The 25,936-nt window shown below is 43.3% G+C and overlaps 1 protein-coding gene across 3 annotated transcripts in view; it reads left to right on the top strand.

Moving 5' to 3' along the window:
- Window positions 1-8,315, top strand: part of fto (FTO alpha-ketoglutarate dependent dioxygenase) — a 115,772-nt gene extending 107,457 nt beyond the window's left edge. The window contains exons 9-10 of one of the 3 annotated variants that reach the window (XM_046416834.1): window positions 5,481-5,621; window positions 6,852-8,315. In XM_046416834.1, the coding sequence (XP_046272790.1) occupies window positions 5,481-5,621; window positions 6,852-6,858 (148 nt within the window). In that variant the 3' untranslated portion in view covers window positions 6,859-8,315. Of the gene's footprint in view, window positions 1-5,480; window positions 5,632-6,851 lie in introns of those variants that run through there. The other 2 variants (XR_006845823.1, XM_046416745.1) reach the window with 2 other exon arrangements.
- The last annotated feature ends 17,621 nt before the right edge of the window (window positions 8,316-25,936 follow it).

The raw sequence follows: 25,936 nt of genomic DNA on the forward strand, positions 1-25,936 counted from the left end.
TGTGTTTTTCTGTTACATGTGGTTCTGCCTGCTCTAGACAGGGCTGCCAGCCAGGCCACATCAAACACTCAGGGTGTGAAGAAGGAGGCAGGGGCTGTGCAGGTACGACGAGCCTTCTCTGTTTCTGCTGTAGGCTCCAACCAAGTCTGCATGCTGTACATGGTCCCAGTGCAAACTCTGACTCTGACTGGGGATGCCAGTAATGAGCCTTATTTGTTTCTCGTGGTCTAATGAGCAGCCCAGACTGCAGCTGGCAAGGGGGACACCTCATAGAGTGTGAGGAAGGGGCTGCCCCGCCCAGAGATACCCATGCTCTCTGACAGAATCATTGTTCCCAGCAGCAGCAGAGTCATGGTGGCACGTGTGGGAGAGTGTTGAAAGCACCATGCAGCACCCACCTCATGTCCTGCCCCCACTCTTGCTAATGCATTTTTGTGTGGTTTCCACCACCATTAATTAAAGGGAAAAAGAGTGCATCAGATGTTAGTTTTATTAGCCCAGGCTCCTTAGAGGGAATCAAAATGAAAGGAACATATGTCAGGCATCTGATGGCGCCCCCCTCCCCCCCCTCCTGTTTCTCTCTCCACAATTGCCCACCTCACATACTCACAAAATGTACAGTCAGCAGCTGTCTGCAGACACAATAGCTTTTGATTGATCCTGAGGAAATGGTTAAGACACGGCTCTGCCCACGCTTTCTGGCTGGCTGGCTCACACTCTGCACCACTTTACATTTAATGCTGAATGTGGCAGTGATTGGAATAATGGGAGTTGGTGATGGTGGGTGGGGATCTGAGGCTCTGTTCAGGCTCTAATGAGGACAGCCCTGAGAGTTCACAGGACCCTTGGAGTCTTGGGTGGTGTATTTTGAGATCTGAAGCTCAGCACTTAACATGTTGGGCCTTGTTCTTAATGTCTCCCTGTTACAGTGTCCTCTGCATGACATCACTAATATCTTGCACAACAGAAAGATAAGTATGTAGATGAATGCTATCTGCCTGTCTCTCCTTTACTCATTATATAACTGTATGACATACAAAGACAGATGTGCTCAATCGCTCACTTCTTACACAATGCTGCAGAGACAGAGAATGTACATGGATGATATGCTTCTTTCTTTTCTTTCTTTGGGACGTGATTGCATGCCTTACCTTCAGGGGCAGGCTGATTTATGAGACACATGCCTGTTTTTTCATGACTTGTTTGATTGCATTCTCAGCTATCAAGCACTCCTGCTGCCAAGACCATAAAAATTCACACCTGCACAGTATTGCTAGAGTCAGATGAAGCACACACAGAGCGTGAGGAAGCAGGTGATCTGAGGTTTTGCTTCCCATGATCAGCACAGTGGATGATTGATTAATGTTCTGTCATCGCATGTAGCCAAGGTGTAGGGCATGGCACATATTTTGGAGATAGTCTTCAATGCACTATTTGTGTTTATAATATAAAGAAAAATCAGGTCCTGTGAGTCTTTTATTAATCTTTTATACTTTTGTCTCTTTTTTATTAACAAAGAAAAAAATATGAATCATTCAGGTAGTCATAGCCACAAATATGTAATCTGTCAGGTGAAAGTTTAAGTTTTTGAGTTTTGCTTTAGTTCTTAAATATTATGTAAGTTTTAAGTCTTTAAACCATTGAAATATGGTATAATGTAAATTTGTAAGGTAGTTTTTGTAATTTTTTTTGCTATTAAACTTCAACATTTTCATTGATGCACAAACAGAAAGGTAATTTGCATGTTTCTCACATAAAACAGTTGAACCCCATCCAGTTTGGAATAGATATCTGCCTATAAATCCCTTTTAAGAAGCTTCTCATCACTGAGACTCCACCCTTGTCCTAAGATAATGCCTGAGTGAAGTAGCCCAGGCTGTCTAGTCCCATGTGGTTACAAATGACCTCCTGTAGCAATAATGCAATAAGCGTTGTCTTCAATCTACGTTCTCTGGGTTCTTTTTCACTTCGCCTGACACAATTGTGCATTTATCAGTGTAATTGCAAGAGTTGGAAGCACTGATCTTGTCTATTAGGTGGATTTCCATCCTGTTAAGAGCAGAGGGTCTTTTAATGTATGGCCCTGCTCGAGTGTACTGCTACACAATTACACACCAGCCAGAGACTGAGTGGGCTGATGATGCTGATGATTGTGATAGTTAGGATGGTGGTGATGGCAGTGATGATATTGGACCACCCTGCAATCCTCTAACAAGCTTTTCAGAGAGAGAGAGAGAGACTCGAGTGAAACAACAAAGTGAAACCGAGGTTAATCATTTTATTTACTTGTTTCTCTCTCTCTCTCTCTCTCTCTTTCACCTATGTCTCTCTCCTTTCCCTTTCCTTTCTTCAGCCAAGTGATGCAGCCCAGACCGTGGAATGGGGAGGGGTAAGGGATCGATAGGGAGCGCATTACAGTAAAACGTATTGATTAGGAGACCTGCAAGCAGTGTGTTGGAGATGGTGGAATGATGCAATGCTTAAAGGAATTTATCCTTTGACTTTTACATTAACCTTTTATTGACTGCTTTGCCTGTCCATAATTAACACTCACTTTAGCTAAAGTGGTTAGTTTGAGCGCAAAGGGGGCTTCGGCCCTTATTGCAGCGCGGGCCATGAAGCTCCCACCCCAGCCGCAGTTCAAGTGCACTGGCCTGCGTGGAGGGAAAACCCTCTGTGGAATAGAGGCGATAGAATCCTAGATACCTTTCACATTAGCATACCATTTGAGCAGGGGCCTACCAGGCTATAAGGTTTCAGGGCAAATTGAAATGAGTGATTGTGTTGCCAATCTCTCTTGACCGAGCGCCAGATGGGATAGTTAGGCCCATATCTGTCTGGGGTTAATCCATTGGAACAGCCTGGACTCACAAACACATTCTCTCCCTCCTCATCCTCCCCCTACCCCCAAACACACACCTCTTTGTCTTTGACCTTAACTTTAAGGTGGGCTGTTCTGCCATGGGAAAGTCTTTTGGTGAACCTTGTTTGTACGCCACTGTGGCTTACACTGAATTTCTAGCAAGAGCCCTGGAGAGCTTACGGCACCTCGCTTGATATTGACTTTTTGTTTGCTTCCATTTTAGTAGTCAAGAGACGCTACTCTGTGAACAGTGGTAGATTGTGTAAAAGTGTGTGCTGAATTACCTACACTATATTATCTTTGATAGTCTTCCAGCCTTGATATCTTTTATATCTCTGGTAAACCAGGACCCTTCTATTTGCAAGCTAATGTTGCAAGATCCCTTGTCAGATAAATGCAGCAGCTCTGTTGAAGGTGGCTGGTCAGGTTTTCACAGCATGAAACCTTTCACTATGAGTCAGGACAGCAGAAACGAGTGTTTTCTCTCATAGCTCGACTCCATGAATTCTTGATCAGACAAAATCAAAGGCCTGGGATCCCTTGGCCTGTGGTGTCCTTAAGCTGATGTCAGCAGAACCATACACTGTGTGTGTGTGTGAGTGTGAGCATGTGTGCGCATGCATGTGTGTAAGTGTGTGTACTGTCTGGATCAGTTTGCATTCACTCTTGCACACTCTGAAGATATGTATGCCAGCCATGTCTTCCTCCTCCTCCTCCTCCTCTTCTGAAGTGGCGCTTCCTTTAATTCGCACCCTAAATAAATGATGAGAACATTTAAACACACGGCCCGTCGCAAAGCCCCAAGGTCGCCTAATCGTATTATTTATGAAGTGATGTGCTACATAATGGTACTTAGTGCATGTTAACAGATGCTATTATCAGGCCCTGATCCAGAGCGCAGAAGATATATTGGAACAGTGGATGTTAATGCTGCTCCTCACCACCGTAATGCAGCAGCTCTTTAAAGGGCTAACCGCACCAAAATGCAGCACTTAGGCCGAGAGCCAGTCGAACATTAAGTGGCTCCGGTGAAAATATATAACCACAAATTGTGGCAGCCCCTGGCTGTCCCCTGACAACTTTAACATCCCCTCATCCCATCCATAACCGACCCCCGTATCCTTCTCCTGAGCTCTGTGTGTCCTCCCCATCCCCTCCTGTTGTCGCTGGCCACAAGGTGGTTTTTTTTTTAGGTTTTTTTAGAGCATGGATGGGGTAAAGGGATATGATAGGACAGACCCTGGCGTAATGACTGAGTGGGGAGTATCACTTTGTGGCTTTAGAAGCAAACTCTTAGGCCACCACTCACTAGCACACACACACACACAAACACACACACACACACACTACGCACACAACATACAAATGCCATCTTCCACCCCTCCTTCTTTCACCTCCAGGTCAGGGGTCACTCTCATCTGTCAAGAGGAGGAGGGAGGCCAGATTTACAATGACAGCAGAGAGCAACACCAAGTCACCGCAGTAAATATTTACACTGGTCTGACAAAAGATGTGGCTAAGGTCTGTAGAGGTTCTAAACGCTGCAGAAATTACAACTAACCTCAAGTTATTAATCATATAAAAATCGCACACTGACACGAAAAGGCTGGATTTCTCGCTGCTCTGTCATGATAGCAACAACAGAGAGTGATGATCTCGTGAAAGCATCCTGCTGTGTGCGCCTGTACGTGTAACATTAATGGGGCGTTAATCATGATACATGATATCATGGTTTTTCATCAGGTTGATAATGTCGCTGCCATTTATGACTTTAGAAACACTTTCCTGACACATCACTTTCTTCCACTCTCTCATCTCCATGTAGCTCAATGGGTTTTACTGGCTTTAGGGTTTTAAAAAACAGAAAATGCCAAAGATAAAGAATGATTTTGATATCATTAACAATATGTGAGGGGTAGATCCTTTTATCTGAAAGATTTGTGCAAAGAAACTGAAATCTCTAATACACACAGATCACACAGACACACCCATTCTCTCACGTCCTGGAGGTTCCCATTGGGACCAGTATTACTAGAAGTCGTAAAAAGGAGAGGAAACACACAAGCAAACTGCCTTCTGGTCAAACACACAACGGCCACAGTGTGTGGGGAGAGGTTAACACACACACACACGCACACACACACAGACACTCGTGTTATTGAATAAACAGCTTGACATTTCTGGGACTGACCCCTTTAAAGTCAATACAGAAAGACCAGATAGAAGGATGTCTGATTGTCTTCAGCTACTGCAGTGCTCTGTTCTACCAGCACTGGTTACTGGGCATTAAAAAAAATATTCTGGATTGAATTCATTGTTCATTATTTAGTATGCTCCACAGCTGCAGTTATACAGTGGTGAAGAAGCACTCTCAACAAACTCTCAATGATCTAATATGAATAAATGATTTGAAAATATTAGCTTCACATTTAACTGGGTATAGCGACTGTTACCAAAAGTTAGTGGGACAGTATTACCCTCACCTTAAAAAAAAAAAAGCAGTGTAAAAAAGTTTGGTGTGTGACCTGGGATGTGTGTCCTAATGGTGATGAGTGTCTAGGTTTTGATGAGGGAGGATTTAATGGGTGCCCTTATTTCCTGTGTTCTGTCGCCTCAGGTGCCACTCAAGTCTGGCCCAGACATTACCCCCCGAGGAAGCCCCAGTGGACCGTCCCTTCTGGGGTGTGGATGACCCCAGCATGCCGCTGCCCTTTGATCTGGCTGAAATCATCAGCAGAGTGGAGTCACTGCTCTGGAGGTGGGCCTAAGAAATGTGGAGTGTTCCCTGTGTACACATGGTGTCGCCCTATTGTCACAATGCAATATTATATCAATTCTTTTGATGATATTTACAATATTTCTATTTGATAAGTCTGTCACAATACTATCTTGTTTCAGTTCAATTCAGAGGGATGCAATCGATATGAGATGAATTATTCCCATTTAACACATCAGTTACAGAAGACGCTGCCACTGTTTTCTAAGAGCAGTACATAGAGTGTAACAACAAGAAATTTTAACAAAAGTATAAAATTAGGCTTGGTAATGAAAGTCCCTAACAAAACACCATGTTTTTCAGTCTAACGTTGAAACAGAGTGGCTCATATTGCCATAGAGATCATAACAAGTTGGCGAACTGCTAAGTCATATGCCCGGTCAGCTTTGTTTTCCCAAAGTGTGTTTGTGTTTGTCAAGCTTGTAACAACCCGTCCTTTTTCCAAGATATTTTCCTCGTCATGTTTTTCGTGGCTGCTTGTCATTACCTGCTGGTGCTAGCACTGTTTCAGTGTTTAGAAAGAAGATGCTTAGATGGAATCAGTCAGTCATTACTTGATGTTTTTACCAAAATAATGTCTTTATTCCCACAAGAATTTACACCAAACACATGGACACTTATGCAGTTATTTACAGTCTGATGCATGAAAAATCAAATTAAAAATGCAGGTTTAAGAATAAACTAAATGACTACTGTGTGGCCCCAAAGGGAACATGAAAGGTAAATGAATAAACTGCTGTCAGTGACTTTGTCAAGCACTTATTTATCAACTCTGAGCAGCTCAAAGTCTGCTTATGGCTCCAAAGAAGTTTGTGCTGACATTGACACTTCATGTACAGATACACAGAAGACACACCCCTGCTGTCACACATGCTGTAATTACATACACATTATTAAACATAACTGCACAGCAGTTCTTGTAATAGTTCATAGATAGTAAATCAGTTGTGCTGGTCTTAGATTACACTTCAACATGAAGTTAGACATTGTGTGTCTTCTTTTTTGTCAGTCATTTTTACTATGTGTATCTTGGGTCACGTTGGTCTGCATTAAGGCATTTGAACGTGTTTTCACATAGCAAGGCTGTGAAATACTGTGACAACACTGACTAAACTTCCTGATGTCCAATCGTAACATTTGACAAAAATGAAAAGACAAAGGTACATTTTGACCATTGAGTATTTTGACTGTTTCTTTTGTCTTTTCCAACAGGATGTGAGTGATGGATAGAGGAAGAGAGAAAGAGAGAAAACCCAAAACAAAACCCACCAGCTTTTCTGAATGTGGGGGCCCCACATCAGCTGAGGGGATAGACCACTGAAGATATCCTGTTGTGATTCCACCAAGATTGATTTCCTTTTGATTGGGGCATCTGCATCCACCTCCACCCTCCTCTATTCCAGCTCAGCCAGCTCCGGCCGGACGGAAACCAGACCACCACAATAGAACCAGAATAGTGCTTCAGTAACATGCTAACAATGCAAGCTTAGTGATAAGCTTCTAGTGTCACAACAGTCTAACGAAACATTTAAGTGGAACCTGCATTTCAGTGTTAGCATACATTGTGCAACTATTTATTATTTCAGTGTATTCTGTTACTTAATCTCATGTAACCCAGACATGCTTTTATCAGTGGATTGACTCATTCTCAGTACAGTGCATTCATATATGCTTTCTATTTGTCACACAGTGTTATAATACAGTATAGAATGGTTCAAAAATGCTCACATAGCATCGCATTCTTCACTTGTGTATAGTAATCCCTTTTATTGTGTTCAACAGTGGAATGAGCCCAAAGGAGACCAAAGAAAGATTATAAGAAAGTTCTGAATGTCCCCCAGTGGAGAACATGAAGAATGTGTTTGGTGTGTACAGTGTGACGGTGTGTGTGACAATGTGTATGTGTGTTCTCGTATGTGAATATACATGTGATCAGTTGTTGGCCTGTGTGCTTCTGCATGTGTACATTCACTCTCCCACATGTCTACATGAAAGCGCGTGTGTTTGAATGTGATAGTGTATGTGTGTGTGTGTGTGTGTGTGTGTGTGAGCCTGTAGGCAGCCTGCCAGTTGTTTGTTCTAGAAGATATGCATATGGAGGAACAGAGACAAGCAGCAGGGCTCCTCTGCCTCTGCTCTGATGAAAGGCAGCACTGATAGAATGACCCGGAACACAACCGCCGTTTCTCATAATTACAGCTGTTCAATCGCTTTTAATTACTCTTAAAGTGTGTAGAGCACCACATTCCCCTGTAATGCTGCAGGCCATCCGAGGGAGCGGGAGAAAGATCCGGCGCTTCTGACAAAATCCACTTTCAAAAAAGCTAAAAGGGTGGAAAAGGGGGCCAACGTCAAAGCAGTGTAGCAGCCCTCCTCGTTTGATTCCTTTCTCTATCTAGTTCATGATGAAGTAGAGATGTTGTTTACTATTAAAAATGCAGAATGCACTCCTTTTTTACTTCTGAAGTTTTTTCCAAGATGTTAATGGTTGCCAAATGCTGTTCTTCTTGCTTCTTCTTTTGCTGCGCCTCTGTTGTTTGTTGTTGTCAGAGAGATTTGTTTGTAGATTGGCAGTAGCGTTGACTTGTTTGAATCACTTTGTGCTCCCTGCGCCACAGCTTGTCTGTCTGAAGCAATAGGAATGGCAGTGAATAAAAAAAACAGTGTTTTATCCAATGGCCTGCATCTCTCTGTTCTTTAGGGGGGGGTAGTAAATAACACATATGACAGGTACAAACGCTGGTGGGCTCGAGAGGGCAAAAGTCCCTCTAGGGCAGACAAAACATGAGAAAGTGCCCTCTGAGGTGCCTTTCCATGGGAGAAAATGCAATGCAGTGCTGAACAGGCTGCCCTACATGCTAGGAAAGTAGTTGGTCTCTATGTGCCTCAAAGTCATTAAATAGCCAATTGTTACTTGTGCGTTTTTATCATTGGTGCACTAGGTATACCATTTGAGTCACATGATAAAAAAATGTAACTTTTAATCAGTAACTGTTTCATCATAAATGTATCAGTACTTTTTGCTGGCTGGTGCCCCATCCATACAACTGGTCCCCTTTGTATTTTGTTCGCTCATGACCCTCAGACGTGTCTGCCACTGGTTGCAAACATTTCTTCATACAATTTTGTATGTGTAGTACAGTTTTGATTGATTACATTTTTTTTTCCAATATCTTTGACCTGACCTTGAACATAGCATGCAAACATGTACGTCTTTACTCTCCTACTGTGGTGAAGGTGAGTAACTGTGCTCTGAAGTAGTCCCTCCCTCATCTCTGTCTTTGTAATAGACAAAGATCTCCTATGGTGTAGCCAACTGCTAGGAAAATTAGGTTCTCACCATACCAAGGTCAGATAGTGCTTACATGCACAGTAAAACTACAAAGATGCTGTGATTTCCAAAGAAGTCAGGTTTATTGTATCAGAAAATTATTTATATTACATAAAATTACATTGCCAGTGTCAGTCACAGAAATACATCCACTTTTAACTATGAATATATTCCCAGCAATTTTCCATGGGACAAATCTCGGGTTTCCCAAGGACTTTAAAATAAAATAAAAAAAAGGAATAAGTATTGGACAGCGATTAGCATAATGCTGCCTTCTTTCCACAACCAGGCAAATCATCAAGAATAGTCTTCTCTTCCTTTTCTCTTTTCACTCAGATTTGTCTGTGTTGGACATGGATCGCTGCTCCATTCGGGCCCCCTCATAGATCATCACTCTCATGTTTTCCAGTCTACATATATCTGCATCTTTTCATCAAAATTTGCATTGATTCTGACTCTCTTGCTGATCTTCTTTGCATTGCCTGTGTTATGCAGCCCTTTTGTGTTCTTACAGGTTACTATGGTGAAGTTGAGGTTGTGAAATTGTTGCAAATTTTTTAAATGTCTAATAGCTTGTTGTGCATTACACAGAAGTCTTTGCAGCCTTTTTTTTTTTTTTTTTTTTTTTTTTGTTTGGCCAGCTACATGCTACTGTTTTCTCTAAACTTCAAAAGAACTGGCTGACTCAGAGCAAACAGCTTCAACTACAGACTGATGGATGGGTTGATTGATTGATGGAGTGATGCCACTCCTAGTGATGAAGTGATGGCTAATGTTCTGTATGTCTCTTCGAAACCTCAACTCCACACACCCTACCAGCAGAGGACTACCATCCCAGAGGTCGCCCATGTTAACTACTTCCTGTACTGGCTGAGTGACTGAGTGATGGATGAGTGTGGATCGCTCTCCCCTCAGGGGCCAGCTGGAAAAGGGCCCCACTTGAAGAGACAATTACACTGCGCTGGTGAGAGCCACAGGTATGCATTGTTCTGACCGAGGTCAGCCGCCAGCTTACAATAGGTGCAGGGAGAGATAAAGCATCCAGGTGTGTGGTGGGGAAAGGTATCGGTTTGGGGTCACATCCCAGTCAAATGTTTCGGTGTGCGGCTATAAGACTGGGGTTGATTGTAGTGCGGTTTAATGAAATCAGGAAATGGATCTCAATCCAAATTTCAAAACGTTTTTATATCCAAACTATGAAGGTGAGCTACGTCACACAAGAGATTTATTATGTTATTTTGTTGAATAACAAAGGACAATTTGTTCTATATTTAGAACTCAGGAAAGCTCAGGAAACAGAAGCAGCTTAGACGAGGCTCAGCGCATTCTGTGTATGTACAATAGATGCAGCAGTACTTGTGTCTGGAACAGTGAATACATGTGTACAGTTCTCTGTGAGCTTGTTTCTGCGAATGAGTAGATGTGTGTAATGTATCTGAGTGTTTGTGTGTGTGGTTCCTGAGTGCAGGCTGGTGTTGGAGGCCCCGCGGCCAGAGAGGCAGTAGTAATTGTAGAAGCAGGCTGAAAAGCTGAAGATAGCATCGCAGCTCTGGGGCAGCTGTCAGCAGTGGGAAGGGCTGCATTCATTTGTCACCAACACAGACAAACACCACTCAGCACCGACAAAGCAAAGACTTGATTGACTACATGTGAAGCAACATCAGCCATAATGTTTTGCAACTATTAATTGCAGTAAAGGTCATAAAAAAGGCTGCAGGAGTTCTGTGTCAGTGTAAGACAACATCTACAGCGTCTGCCCTGACAGTAAAGGTCAAGCAGATATTAAGTTCATGAATAATTTAAAGCTAGATTTTTTCTTTCATGCTAAAACATTTTCCTGCTATCTGACTTGCATACAAAATCTTGTTTATTGAATTCTAACTTGATCCTGCTGTATTAAGTCACAGTGGAAGTGTTAATCCATGTTTGATTTACATTTCTTGATTAAGGTGTGTCTAAAATAAAATTGAATTCAGTAAGATTAAGATACAATAACAGTGTGCGGTTGTGTTAACGTACACTATATAGACAAAAGTATCCAGACTCTTTATGGGGGCTGTTTTTCAGAGATTGGGCTAGACCCCTTCCTTCCAGTGAAGGGAGATCTTAATGCTTCAGCATACCAAGACATTTTGGACAATGCTATGCTTCCAACTTTGTGGCAACAGTTTGGTGAAGGCCCTTTTCTGTTCCAGCATGACTGTGCCCCAGTGCACAAAGCAAGTTCAATAAGACAAGGCTGGATGAGTTTGATGTGGAAGAACGCCTTTAGAATACCTGATAGAACACCTTTTGGGATGAACTGGAACGGAGATTGTGAGTCAGGCCTTTTCGTCCAACATCATCGCCTGACCTCACAAATGCTCTACTGCATGAATGGGAAAACATTCCCACACAGAAAATCTTGAAGAAAGCCTTCCCAGAAGGGCAGAAGCTGTTATAGCTGCAAAGCTGTCTATGTATTTAGAATACAATGTCATTGAAGTTCCTGCTGGCGTAATGGTCGGTTGGCCCAATACTTTATATGATGTATCTGATCAATATATACCTTATATCTTCCAATAGTTTTTAAAATCCTTTTCGGGCCTTGGTAAGACTAATTCTTGGCTCACTGGAGCAGCTGACTGTTCTAGCTGATTTCTAAAATGTGAGGCATTTCTTCCTGCAAGCCAGCTGTCCTCTCTGTTAGCGGGCTGATCACCACTGACACACTCACTGCCCCCCAGTTCACTTACTATTAGACCTAGTGCATCGGTGAAGTGATGGTGAAGTCTTCATGCTGATGTTGATGCTGTCAGGAGCCTAGCAGCTGAAAAGCTCTGATGAGTAGAGAGTATGGCATGATGAGTGTGTGTGTGTGTGTGTGTGTGTGTGTGTGTGTGCGTGTGTGTGGTTGAAGAGTGCAGAGGGGCTCTTGTGGAAGAGAGGCCTTGCAGATCAAACAGCTGTCTGAGCAAATGTAGAGCATGTTTGTGGGTCGTTGCTGAGGCCCTGGCTCTAGTGACCGGCAGCCGCGATATCATCAGTCCTGCAGGACCTCGCTCTGTTTATCTGTCCCTTTCTCATTGCCATCTCAATTGGCTGACCCATTTCTCTCATTCACTCCTTTTCTTCATTTGAGAGTTGTTGTAAAACACCTCGGGTTCTCCATCTTGCAGCATTTTCACATAAATATACATGAATTCTGCATAGATTTAAATGCATCATTATAATCACTGTAATCAAAATAGGCTATGAGCAAGAAGAGTGGCAACCTTTATAGCCTAAGCTGACAATTTGTCTGCTGGTATTTTTATCTGATAGCATAAATCAACTGGATTGCTTTAGGGCACCAAAAAAGAACCAGTTGTCCTTGTGAGGTAACAATCAACTTGTATTATTCTGGTATAATCTTAGCTTTGTCTTGAAACTTGAGCTCATATTAGCTGTTATAAGTCAAAAAAGGGATTTAAAAAAACTGACCCCTGCTTCCAATTTTGTGAAATTAATGTATTGCAAGCAGCAGCTTTAAATCCTCCTTCTTCGTCTCTCCTGTCTCTCTTCAGCAACCAAGGCCTCATCCATCCTTCACATACACCATACTCTGTTTCTCTGTAGTGGCGCTGAGGCATCCCTGCTCCTACCTGTCTCACTCTCTTACCATTGCAAGCCCCGTTAGTGCCCCGCCATTCATATCAGTTGGATTAAATGGATCGTTTTCCAGCGTTAGCAGCTTCTGTGCCAAGTGGTCTTGATGTCAGGCCAAGCATAATTGAGTCATCTGCATCTCATCTAAAATGGATGAAAGGACTTTTTGATATCGCCAGCCTCTCACCCCCCTCTGCACCCAGCAGGAGAGCAGCTTAGGCTAGCACCACTTCATTTACAAAGGTAGAACAAGAGGAAGAGGAAGCAGGAGAAGAAGTCAAACAGCTCTTGTGAACCATCACTACGTGTGGAATGACAACACAAGAGAACGTGATGAACCGGTAGGAACAAAAGGAAAAAGAGCAGCATGTGTACTTTACTTTAAGCAAGTAAAACTACCAGTTTAAGGTTAAAAGATACACATGTTAACTGACGGCTTTGAAGCCAGACACTTTCCATTCACCTTCTCAGCATCTTCCCTCTACTCTGCACTACAAAGACAAACACACTATTTCCTGTTTTTGTATTGACCTTTAACATAGATCATTTGAAGCTGTTTGCATCAGAGTTGTTGTTTTAGTCTTGATGCCATAGCTCAAGATGACAAAGAGGCACAAAGTTTTGGTCAAAATCTCTTTGAAAAATTTTTCTGATTTCAAAAAACTGAGGTCACGACAAAAAAAAAGAGAAAAATAAGAAAGTAAAACAGGAGGGGCAAAGGTGTAAAGGTTTTAGGTATATATATTCACACAACAATTTCGATTTCAAAACAAAAATTTAAAAATTTTAAACAGGAAACAAGAGATCTAGCTCCAGGAGACATACAAGATAAAATGGTGAATATTAGGTCATTGATAGGACGATTTGATAGGCAGCATGGATGTGGTGAGAGGTGGATATAAGGAGGATGGAAGGGCCATTTACATAAGGTAGTAAGAAGAGCAGGAAGGTGTGATGTATTCATCAGGAGAGACGCTCACCTTATCTGTTCCAGCCTTGAGGGTGAATCGTGGACCAGCCCTCCCGGACACACACACACACACACACATACACACACACACACATACATGTACACGGACACACACGCACACATACACACGCACACACACAAACACATCTCCAAAGCCAACACTGCTGCCCCTTGATTGACAGCTCTTCAAATGACTGTCTGAGTAGCACTGGGCTCTGGCCCTCCAAGTAAGTGGGCCGTCAAATTACATCCAGGGGACCGGCTGGCCCCCTCTCCCCTGGCAGAGGAGATCTATTTATTTGTCTGTTTATTTGCTTGGTTTAAATATTTGGTGGGGGAAAAATATTGAATTTTTGTCCCCCGGTCAAAGTCCCCTCATATTTAGTTAATAAAGAGCAGAGGAGGTTGTTTGCCCAGAAAAGTGCAGGATAGGGGACTTTATTTAAGAGAGTCCTCAGAGAGAGCTGGTGACCTTCTTCTCATGGAGGAGAGGGTTGTGTACACTGTGCTGAGATTCACTCTCTCTGCCTCCACCAGCCTCTGCTATTCTTCAGTCTGCGTATATGCTCAGACATGTTTCCTTTTTCCCCTTCTCTCCTGTACCTTCCAATCCATTCTTTCACTTTCTGCAGCATCTTTCTCCTCTCCTCTTCTCTTCTTTTCTTCATACACATCCCTCACCTGGCTTTTCCCTCCCTTCCTCCTCTCTTTCTGCAGAGTCTTGCTCTATTTGACTGGAGTCTCTCTCCGGATTCCCCGGGCTGCATCCAGGTTAAACTCTTAATTGCCTCGGCAGTGGGTGGTGTAAGGCCCTGGCTCACTGCAGCTCAGCTGCTCCCTGTGCAGGGGGCTGTGGGGTTACTGGGGGTGGGGAGGAGGGGGCTGAGTTGTTCTGTGTTGGATTGTGGCTGCGTGCTAGCAGATAGTGCTGGGGGATGATAAAGACTTATTAATATAGATGATGGAGATGACCTCTGACAGCTGCTCTACAGCAAGCCTCTGCTGCCTGTTGGAGATGAGACATGACCTCTGTGTGCTCATCTATCTACCGATCTATCTATCTATCTATCTATCTATCTATCTATCTATCTATCTATCTATCTATCTATCTATCTATCTATCTATCTATCTATCTATCTATCTATCTATCTACCTCCATTCCTTTAAAACATGGATATTTTTAGTTCATTTACACTGACCTCAGCCACACACCCTCAATCAATACCCACTAGTAAGATGAAGTTAGACTGTACATGCTGTTAATGTAAATGTGGACATCTACAGTGTCTGACTGCTGTCCTGACTCCTGGTATCAGGATAAACGGCAACAATATGTGCATCAGTCAGTTTGAAAGCATCAAGACCCTCCCACCTGATTACATAGAACTGCAACACATGCCTGCTTTGATTGCCTACAGCTCGGCCAAGCCCTGCTATGTGCTAATGCTTTTCTGTCACTAAAATAAAACCTGCTGCACAACCACTTGGCTAATCAATGGGATCGATGGTGTATCATGGTGCATCCGCTTATAGATAATGTTGACAGCTGTGACTGTTGGTCACAGGTAAAATAATCATTTTTTCCCCTGCCATGAAAAACAAAAATGAAGCTGTACACAATACTGTATAAAGGCTTTGCAGGCTGAGAAAATCCGGCTTCAGAAGTCACCGTACAACCCTGGCTCATTTCATAAGGCTATATTAGCGAGTTAATGCCCCCCCATTTCAGTGCTCCACCCCTGCCATTGATTCCTGTTTAAAAGGCTATGGGAAGTCGATACCACCTCCTCATCACCATCTGTCTCTATTTACTAATAAATAAAGTGGAGAGCATTGACTGCTTTGGCCAGGCCTGTAAAAGCATGCATGCTAATGAGCACTGGGCCTCTGTGGCCAGTGGTGGAAGGAGAAGGTGGGGAAACGCTACCTCCCTATTGCCTCTGTCTCGATGGCTTTCGCACAGCACATCACTCCAATCATGGTAATTGCCCGCCGGTCCAGTTGTTGTTTAACATCGCTCATCAGACGAAATGCGGTTTCACTTCAGCTGCATAGATTTTTCTCCTAGGCTTTCTTGTACGTTCATTCTGTTTTTTTTCCCCTCTCCTAGTTGTGTGTAGGTCAGCTCTTAAGGTCGTGTCTAGTCGTTTGTCAGATGTGGCCCATGAGCGCTGCTGCACTACACTCTGTCACGCTGATCAATTATGGATCATACAGATGGGCTTGTTTGGAAAGGCCCGCATGACGAATTTGTTCTAGGAGGTGCTCAGTCTTTTCTATCCATCTCCCCGCTCTCATTCCTCTTAGCTTTGCAGTATCTACATATGGAATAAAATGATGTTTGAATTAATAAAAATATATAGAGGAAATATTTAGAAGGACATTTTTTTATATAATGAGCAGAATGAGCTACATACTGTACATTGACTCATAGACAATAATTATTCACAGTAATCATTAGAATAATCACAACGATTATTCTTATTATTCTTCTTAGGAGCAGAGAAAGAAGTGTGCAAACCCATACACACACAATCGTAGAGTCTATTTGGTTTGACACTGATTTCCTGAGTGAAGGGGTGGTGCTGATGTGTTCAGGCTCTCATAGCTCAGCATAACACAGTACTGCTGTGTCAACTGTGACCCCCGCGACCCTGCAGGAGCCAGAGAATGGGCTGCAGGGTCGCTCTGCGACTCAGGTGAAATGAGGGGTCGAAAGTCAGCTGTCCAGTGTGTCAAGCTTGCTGATCAGGAAGTGTAGCCTCTCGCTTCAGGGAGTACACAGGGAGTGTCATGTTTTGGACACATACGCACAGTCTGACATAAATCTCACATGCTTACATTCAGTGGAGCTCCCTGCTAAGTCAGTACACTGCAGGGAAGCTGTGGGAAGATGCCAATAACAACCATTCAAATTAACAAGACTTTCAGTGCTACTGGTTGGTGATCATAATTATTACTGCAAGTTAACACTGTATGTACGTACTGCTACATTACTGTCAAATGCTTTGAATTAAACAAATTATAGGCTTATATATTTTAAGGTACCAATACCTTGCTGTCACTGATCTTTGATTTTGATACAAAAATTCCCATGTCTTCTTCCAATGTGACTGATTTGATAAATTTAGCATTTTTAACAAGCTTCTGTCTAATTTGATGTAATCAATTCTACTTCTAGTTCTAAGCAAATAACTCTTGCTGACTTGAGTTAGTCTAAATTCGAGTAAAAGCATTTCTCTGGAAGTATTTATATTCTTTTTCTCCCATCTGTGGCGGTCTCATGGAGAGTGAAACGGTGCCAAAGGTTCATGTTTGTTTGTCCCAACCCTTGCTCTCTATCTGCGGCACACTCCCATTGTAGACACATCTAAACGGACCCCCTACCTCTGCCACACTGAGGCAGTCCTTCCCTCCATCCCGAACCCAGAGTCTTGTGTAAGAGAGCTCATTGTTGTTCTGAGCCACCCCAGCATCCTGGTAGTGCTATGAAGGGAAAGCAGCAGCACGGCAGTGGAGTTTCCTTCCCCTGTCTCATCTGAAGCAGGCTCTGCTGGCTGTCCGGATCAAACCGGCCCACAGTGTGGTGCCGAGTCCCGTCTGCAAACATGAGGAGGCCTGTGCATTAAAGACTCACAACGGGGGCACCCATCCTAGAAGTTTTACTCTCCGACAGCCTGGAGAGGATAAAATTACAGAGAGTTTGTGTGTGTGCACACCTGAGTGTGTGTGTTCACATATGTCCCAGGCTCTTGTAATTCTGCTGTTCGTTTGTTTATGTCTTTTCATGATCAATTTGCTAATCTTTCTCTATATATGATACAACTTAAACCCAAGTCACAGAAACATTTTCCTTTGTTACATTAGATGGTAAGAGGGTGTTTTCTGGAAGAAGTCCTCTGACACTCTTGAAATGGCGTGTTTTTTCTGCCTGTAGCACAGAAGAAGAAAAAGAAGAACAAGTGGATAAACGAGAGCTGCCTGAAAAGTCAAACTTCACCATCGGAAAACCTTGTCGGACATCCCAGAACCTCACACAGGGTTTCCAGGTGATTTTTGAGAAGAGTATAAGAACATGGTATCAATAAAAAAAGAGTTGTAGCCAGTGATAAACACTGCAGAATTTGTGTGCACTGTTTCACAAGGAATTGGTGATTTAAAGCACATTGTCATAGGATTTTATTTTCTACTTATTATGTTTTTTGTCAAAGGCCAAGAAATTTCACCAACACTGCTAATTTATTGTTTATCATCACTCAGGTCTGCACTTTGATACTTTAAGCTGTGTAGTGCGACACTGTTCGTCTTTATTCTTCATTCATAGTACAACAAAAGTTTGAAAGTCTCAGGTCTGCTTCTTTCATCTTTGTTCATCCTCACCTCTGACAAAAAAGAAGACAGCCACTCTTCACTACTCCTCTCTTCTCACTCTTTCTCCACCTCCCCCACCCCCACCCCCTTCTTGCCTTCTTCCTCCACTCACTCTGTCCAGGGAGTCATTATTGCTTTGGTAAATATTTCATAGGCCTCAATACCTTTGCACACAGCCACCTGCCAGCCGCCTCTTCTTTCACACACAGACCGTGGATAGACAGATCAAAATGAAAGAGAGCAAAGTGAAGGCAGAGGAGGTGGAAGAGGTGGTGGAGGAATGAGAGAAAGGGGGAGGAACGAGTGTGCTATTCTGCCTTCCTAGTATGCATTTACATTTTCAGTGAACCGGGCTCTCTGCTCTGTATCCTGGCTTCATAACCGACTGAGTCCTTTCAAAAGATGGAAAGATTCCCTGGATGTTGTCAATTCTGTGCCCAACAACGTTTTGTTTTCTGAGGCCTCCTTTTTTTTGCCCTAAGCATTGTTTTTTTTTTTTGTTTGTTTTTTTTTCACTCGGCATCTAAAAGGTGGTGGTTTAGTTTCCGAGGTGGTTGTGCTGGGAAAGGAGGGAGATGCAGAAAGAGACGAAGGAATGAGCAGGCGCGAGCTAAAGACAAGACAGAGAGTGAGAATACTAAGCTTCTCCTTCTTCTGACCTTCAAGAGGCCTGTGAGCAGCACCCACTCTCCCTCCCTTCCTTTCCTCCTCCTCTTGCTTTCCCAGCCCCACCTGTTTACTTTGACTGGGTTAGAAAGGGGTCTTGCATCACCTGCAGTGTCCTCTCTTTCTTTCTGTGCTCTTGCTTGCCCTGTGTCGTTCCCTTCACTTCGTACTTTGAAAAAAAAAAAAAAAAGACTCAAAAGGAGTAGCGATCTGAAGATGAAATATTCAGCTTGGATATAAGCGCTTTCAGTTGTTTCAGAGTGGATAGCTTGTTGCCACAAAGCTTTGACTTCATAAATAAATGGTCAACGGTGGCCTCTTCGACTGTCCTGCCTCATGTATATATATGACTGAGATGTTCGTGTTCCTCAGGCTAAGCCCTGCCAGTAAGTTCCAGCCCTTAAATATGGATAAGCTGTGAAACGCCTCTGGACACACTCCTATGTGGTTGCTATAATGTTGAATAAAACTCAGCTATACACACGGCAAGAGACCTGGAATAGAAAATGTAAAATCTTTATGTCAACTTGGGAAATGCAAGGGTGAAATATTAGTTTAGATGTGCTTTACATTTACATGATATGCTTGTATCGTGAGCCAATAGGCGGAGAATCAGTTTCCACTATTTAATGTCTGTCATTTCTATGAAAAAAATAAGTTTGTTGATGAACACAGACTCATCGAGAAAATTAACATGAACATAATCACTAATTGACTGTGTCACCATATGCTGAACATCCTTTTGCATTAGCTGACCATTAAACTCCACCCTTTTCCCCAAAGGCTCCGAAGCTGATCCTGTTTCTGTTAAGGGAAAAGCTTGATGCTTGGTTTCCCTTGAGCTTTCCTATGTAAACTCATGTTCTCACATTTGCCTTGCAGTGTTGGACATTTCTACCAGGAAATGAATTGAGTCTGTAACAAATGTTTTGGCTTCTGTTGAACTCTTTAGCAAACAGCGGCTTGCCAACAGTTGCAGCGTGTTTGCATTCCCAGAAACCCCCCGGGATGGTGACTCCCAGAGCTTCCGGATGGAGGGCGAACAGGTTCTCTCTTTGATTGAAAAAGGAAAAAATATGAAAGAAATGTCACACAGAGTTGCATAGGTATTAGGATAAGAGGGATTTTAAATAAAGATTTTCTTTTGTAGGTTTATATAAGTCCATTTGTATTTCATTTGTGTGAATGAAGATATGGTCTAAGTCTAGCCAGGCCATTTAGCCCTGCATGCTAATCTGCAGGTGAAATGGGGACAGTGAGTGTGATAAAAGTGCCCTTGAAGACAGGTTTGGCTACCTCTGGTGCAGCAAGTTGAGCTCAGGTCATGAACAATTTGGGCCTCATTGGCGTTTGTGTGGTTTTAAGTGTGTGTGTGTGCATGTGTCACTGTGAGAATATGTAGTATGCTAACACCCATGAGCCTTGTAGCCATAAATCAGCAATAGGAAGTGGTGTGACACAGGCTGCAGGGCCCTGCTGATATGGACTGGAACTATAATGGGCCCTGTTTCGGGGGGGAGGAAGACATCAGCTGCACTGATCTTTAAAACCCTGCAGGGCTCTGGAGATTACTACTGTACCAGAAGAAACACTATTCAGGTCACTCAGATGATAAAAACTTTTTCTTCAGCTTGTGTGTACCACACACACTCACTTCTGCACAGGACACTCAGTAGAAGCCTTGATAATACTGTACCCCTACATGAATGATGAGTTGTATTCACACTTTGTTCAATGTGTGCACACAGACAACAGCGTTTGTTATTCTGTCTGTTTGTTGCAGATAGTGCCTGGGCCTTGTTAGCTGTCAGGCCAAGCATCCGCAAAGCTATTCTCTCACTTATTGATGGGGATCCACTAAATTACAGGCTCAAACAAGAGGGGCGGCTGCAGAAAACAACGCTTGTAAAAGTTTTCTACGAGCCCCTCATATTTCACCATTGTGTGTGTGTATACATCAAGCAAAAAGACAACGAATGTCAAGAAGATCCCAAATGCATTTTTCTTTATTTGGCTTTTTCTTTTCTTTTGGCTGTCTTTCTTTGGTCAGACCCTGTCTGGTCTTGCTATTATCCTGGGGCATTATCAGTGTGTAGCTGCCTCTTCAGATCAGGCCGGCGATAAGGGCTAAATAAATGGAATGCTTGGCTAGTGGACATAGGTCAAGCCTTGTTTCGCCCCTGTTTTTTTCATGTGTTGTTGTGTTTGTCTGCAGGGGAAGTGGAGGGTGCAGCACGAACAGCCTCTGCAGTCTAATGAACTTATTGATTTCAATTTCAGGGCTGTTCTCTCCCTGTCTGATGCTTCTGAAGCTTTCATCCATTGCTGAACATAAATTAGTAACTGTGTCTCTTGTTCAGGGACTTTTTCTGGTTTTTTTTCCTCATCTCTCCTGCTCACTCAGTCTGTCTCTCTGAGACAGGTTGCTATCTTGGAAATGCTGTTTTTAAATGTGTTAAAAGCTTCTATGCTTAGATGGATGCTGCTTCTGTGTGGGTGTTTTCTGTTTGGCTTAGCATACACCTGTCTCTGACAGAGATGGAGCTAACCAAATGACAAGCTGTTGCTACTGTGTGTGTGTGTGTGTGTGTGTGTGCTGACAGCCATTGGGGGTCACTGAAGATGCTGAGTGACCTCTTCCCAAAGGGGTCAGGGAGCAGCTGACAACTGTTTGTGTATATCTGTGTGTGCATTTATGTGTGTGTGTGTCTGTGAGTGTGTGGGCATCAACTACTAATCCATATCATGTATCACATGCACAACATGTTTTCCTTACAAATCTGTGTACACATCCAAAGGCAGAGGCCCCTGCCAACACAAGTGAGCGCAGCACATTCCCAAAAGAAGCCCAGCTCATGGAAAATGAGGGGCCACTGACACTGGGACAGGAAGCCCTCTCGGCCCGGCCCTAACGAGCACTGTGGGAGCTTCCACTTTGGACCCATACATCCGATACGACCGATGATGTCCAAAGGCTAAACAGTTAAAAGGTCCGGTTGCTATATGTAGATGTGCAACACCCCCGTTCTGAATCTGATACTCTGGGAATCACAATAACAAGCCTGTGAGCTCTGGTCAGTATTCCAGAGCTATCAGCCGTCCTCCAGCCAACAGGCGCTTGCTGCGGAGACACACAAAGAGAAAGATAGAGAGAGAGAAAGCATGAAAGAGAATTGATGCTGAGTAGCACAGGTTTTAATAGGGCTGTCAGAGTCATATTGTTTATGTCGTGTTCCAGATTAATCCATTCTTCCTTTATGAGCCTCTGCAGCCACCGTAAATTGCAAGCATGAAGCCGGTCCACTGTTGAGTTACGCCTCGGGGATCAGTGCCACACATGGGCGGAAAATAAATCATTTCCCCCGGATTTAACACCGGGCAATACCTGGACCCTTTGTAAATAAAGCCATAGATGTTTTTACACCCCCCTGTTTTCTCTCTCCTGCCTCCAGGGCTCTTACTGAATCTCAAAAGCAGAGGGAGGGAGGGACAGAGAGAGAAACATGAGAGAATAAGAGAGAGCAGAGTTGAAGGGGGACCGAGGGAGAAAAGAGGTGAGTGAAGCAGTGGGGAAAGTCAGGAAAGATATTCCAAGTGGGGAAGGATGAAGAAACACAAACCAAGATAGCTTCGCAAAAACAGACAAGTAGAGAGAGAGAGAATGTACATGTTGGATGGGTGATGTATGTGTGGAGCGCTGATTCCCCGGGTTCTCGGGGTGTTCAGGTTGAGATCTGTCAGACTGTCTAAACACAGAGTCCACTGTAGTGCACTGCTCTGGAGCTGTGGGCATCGAGCAAACATCCAGCTTCACCAGAGCAACCAGCAGGGCAGCCCAGCTCGACTCCAACGCCGGCCGTGGCCCATGCTGCCCACTTTCTCTTCAGCACCCCAGTTCCATCGCCACATGACCGTAAGCTCCAACCCAGGGGAGCAGTGCCACAGCCTGGAGAGGGAAGGAGAAAGAAGGACACAGAAAAAGACCGGAACAACTTGTTCATCTTGGTTTGTGCGGGCTGCCAGCCGGAGACAGCCAAAGGGAATGGGGAATGCGCGCACGGCTCTGTCAGGACTTCATGAGTTATACATGACATGCTATGTGAAAATGCTTCCTGTGTACTGTGTATCATGCTCTTTTCTTTTTCACCCTTTTTCTTCTTTATCCCCCTCCCTCCTTCCCTCCCTCCCTCTTTCTGTCTTCCCCTCTACTATTGCTTTCAAGAGCTCAAAGTTTGCTTCTTTTTTTTTTTTTTTCAGTGACAAAGTATTCCCTGGTTGTTAAATGTTAATCAGTGGCAGGCAGCAGGGTGACACCGGGTGTGTGTGTGTGTGTATGTGTGTGTGTGTGTGTGGGGGGGGGGGTTCAGCTGCATTTCTTCTGGGATAATACTGTAGATGTAGATGTACAGTATTTGGATCACACTGAGATCAGTACTAACTAGAACATACACTTGTCTTTGTTCCCTTTGTAGAGTCCAAACCAAATGATTACATAAATACAGCTACTGAACAGACCAAGTATTAATTCATTCTTAACACAAGCATTTAACCCATCCATTATTCATATCTTCAACAATGCCAGGGGGCAAAAAAACCAGTGCTCCCCTCGCCCATATATCTGCCCAGCTACAGAGAGGGTGATGCATTATTCAGGGCATGCCAGGCCAGACTGTTCTCCCTGTTCTCAACTGCTGGAAGCAACAGTGATTTCACTAGAACACTGTTCTCTGTCTGTAAAGTCCACTCCACTCCATCCACTTCTTTCCTGGTCTGTTGTCTCTGTTCCTCTCTGTCTCTCTCAGCCTCTATTGCATCACGGTAATTTTTCATGCTTGGTGTTTAACCAAATGCCTTAGAACTGCTTTCTTCATCTCTGTGTCCTACACCAATAATCTCATCTCTCTCTTGGTGCATTTTGCTGGTTATGTTGAGCCAATGGCCTGGTTATTTAACTTTGTGACTATGTAAGTTTTTGAAAAATCTGAAAAGTTTTCATTGATGGTTACCTTGGCAACCAACTTGTACCCTGCTGTTCAGCGTTCATTTCTCTGCCTCTCCACAACACACATGTTTTGCTTGTCATCTCTTCAAACCCAAGTTGCCGTCCTATAATTTAGCCTCTTTGCTTTTGTTTCTTGTTGATGTGAACTGTCACTGGGTTGGAAGAACAGATCCAAATATATTTTTTTGTACCCTTGGTCTGGTCTGTTTCCTCACTCTCTCTGTTCTATATCTCCCCCGGCTCCCACTCAGAGAAGACATTAAAATTTGAGCAGAGAGGGGAGACGGAGAGCCAGGGCCAGCCTGGGGGTCCTGGTGTACTGCTGCACACTTTTGTCCCAGAAAACAGAGCATGGGATGATAAGTTGTGAAGACTCTGGGCCTCTTGTTTGTTTAGGCTGGAGTGGCACTGTTTCTCCAGGCATAGAACATTATGAGTTAGAGTAGTTATTGTTGTAGCGTTCAACTCAAACTTCTTCTCAGTGTAGTTTGGAGTACAGAAACACCCAGTTGACAAAGCAAGGCGCAGGCAGGTGGGAAAGGATGTCGATATATGCATAGTGCATGCAAACAAACACAGATATGCATTTGTCAACATTTAATGCTAATACCTTTCTTAAACCTGAAAGAATGGAGGCCACTTTGCACAAAATATTAGACGTTGAATTTCTGCAAAATGAGCGCTACTGACTTTTCTCAGCAAACCTCATCTTCAAAGTTGGAAATAAAAAAAAAAACAGAATTACTTTGTGGGTAAAGGGATGGGGTCAGCCTCATTTCTTATTTGAAATCAGGTCCATAATTTAATCTTTGTAAAACTTAAGTTGCTGCAGGTGTTCGGCAGGAGGAATGATAGCCTTAGGGCTTGGAGCTACCGTGAGGCCCCATCGAGATTTCCCATCATCCCTACAGTCTGGCAGCAGCTTTTCAAACAGCGCCCCTTCTGAAGTTGCCCTTGGTTCTACATGTGTAGCAGTAATTATGAATGAGGGGGACTAAGATCTGTACAAAACCATCAAACATTTTACAGCTTGCTGCTATTGTAATAAAGATCAATAGACACGGTATCAGTCATGGTTTTGAAGGAGAGGTGGTGCTGTACATTTTCCCTCACATACTTCCTTTCTTTCTCTTTTTCTGTCTCCCTCACTCATGTCCCCTCTCATTTCTCTTTTCTTTCTCTCTTTCTACTCTCTCTCTCCCCATACAGAGCCAGTGTAGCACATCCGTTTTAATTGCCATTTGTAGGGCTCTGTGATGTGAGCTGCTAAAAGACACCCGTCCTGTAAAAAACCAGGAGACGGAGACAGAGGCAGTGAAATACATTCACTTCAGCACTAGCTGGGTGTATAGTGAGGGCCAAGGCCAAACTTCAGTGCAGTGTGTGTATACTGTCTAATGTGTGCGCAGGCCAGTACATGTAGTACATGTATACAGCATACATTTTAATGCTTAGATGTATTTGTGTATATGTGTGTGTGTGTATTGGACCATGCACGAAACATACACACTAAGTCAAGATACCCAGATGGACTTGAACAATCATTCCTCACTCTTTCAGCAAGCCTGGGAATGGTGGGACTGTTGAAGGAGCCTCTCCAAGTGGGCTGAGGTCATTTGACCAGAGATAGAAGACACAGAGAAGCTGCAGATCAAACAGTATTCTGTCTGACAGGAGGAGATAAAGAGACTGTCAGCCTCTCCTCAGAACAAAGCAGCCCCTCACCTCTCTGGCCAACATCAGCTCCCTGATGGCCAGCGATGCAGTGGTAAATCAAAAGGTGGGTAAACTAAGATGAATGCCAGAAGACTATTGCATTGCCAGCATCCACTGTCATTAAAAATGTATAGTGTTACAAAGAGTTTTGTTCCAATGTGCTGTTTAGGAGAAAGAACGCTGTTACTGATTAGCAAATACATAGAAAATTCAGATGTTTTGTTCTTAAAAAGATAGCTATTTATTAAGCATATTTCCATGCTTATTTTCATTTGAAATTTTTTATTATTTCTATTGGAAAATTATCAATGATTAGGTGGCATCACAGTAAATTGAAATAAATTGATCTTTTAAATCAATTGCATCAGTTAATCATAACATGACCAAAAACAGTTCCTGTCCCCATGCTGCTATCATGCATCTGTCTCTCTTTCTCTCCAAAAGCACATGTAACCAACCGTTTGCATTTTCTGCAAGCTGTCCAAGTGGTTCATATTATGTGTATGTGCACACAACTTTTAAATCACATAATTTGCAAATGGGAGACAGTTGGGATCTTTTCCTTGGGATTAAGTACAATACTGATAAGATGATGTTCAAGTTCTTTTGGAACA

The sequence above is a fragment of the Scatophagus argus genome, chromosome 1 (genome assembly GCF_020382885.2).
Source record: "Scatophagus argus isolate fScaArg1 chromosome 1, fScaArg1.pri, whole genome shotgun sequence".
NCBI lineage: Eukaryota > Metazoa > Chordata > Actinopteri > Scatophagidae > Scatophagus > Scatophagus argus.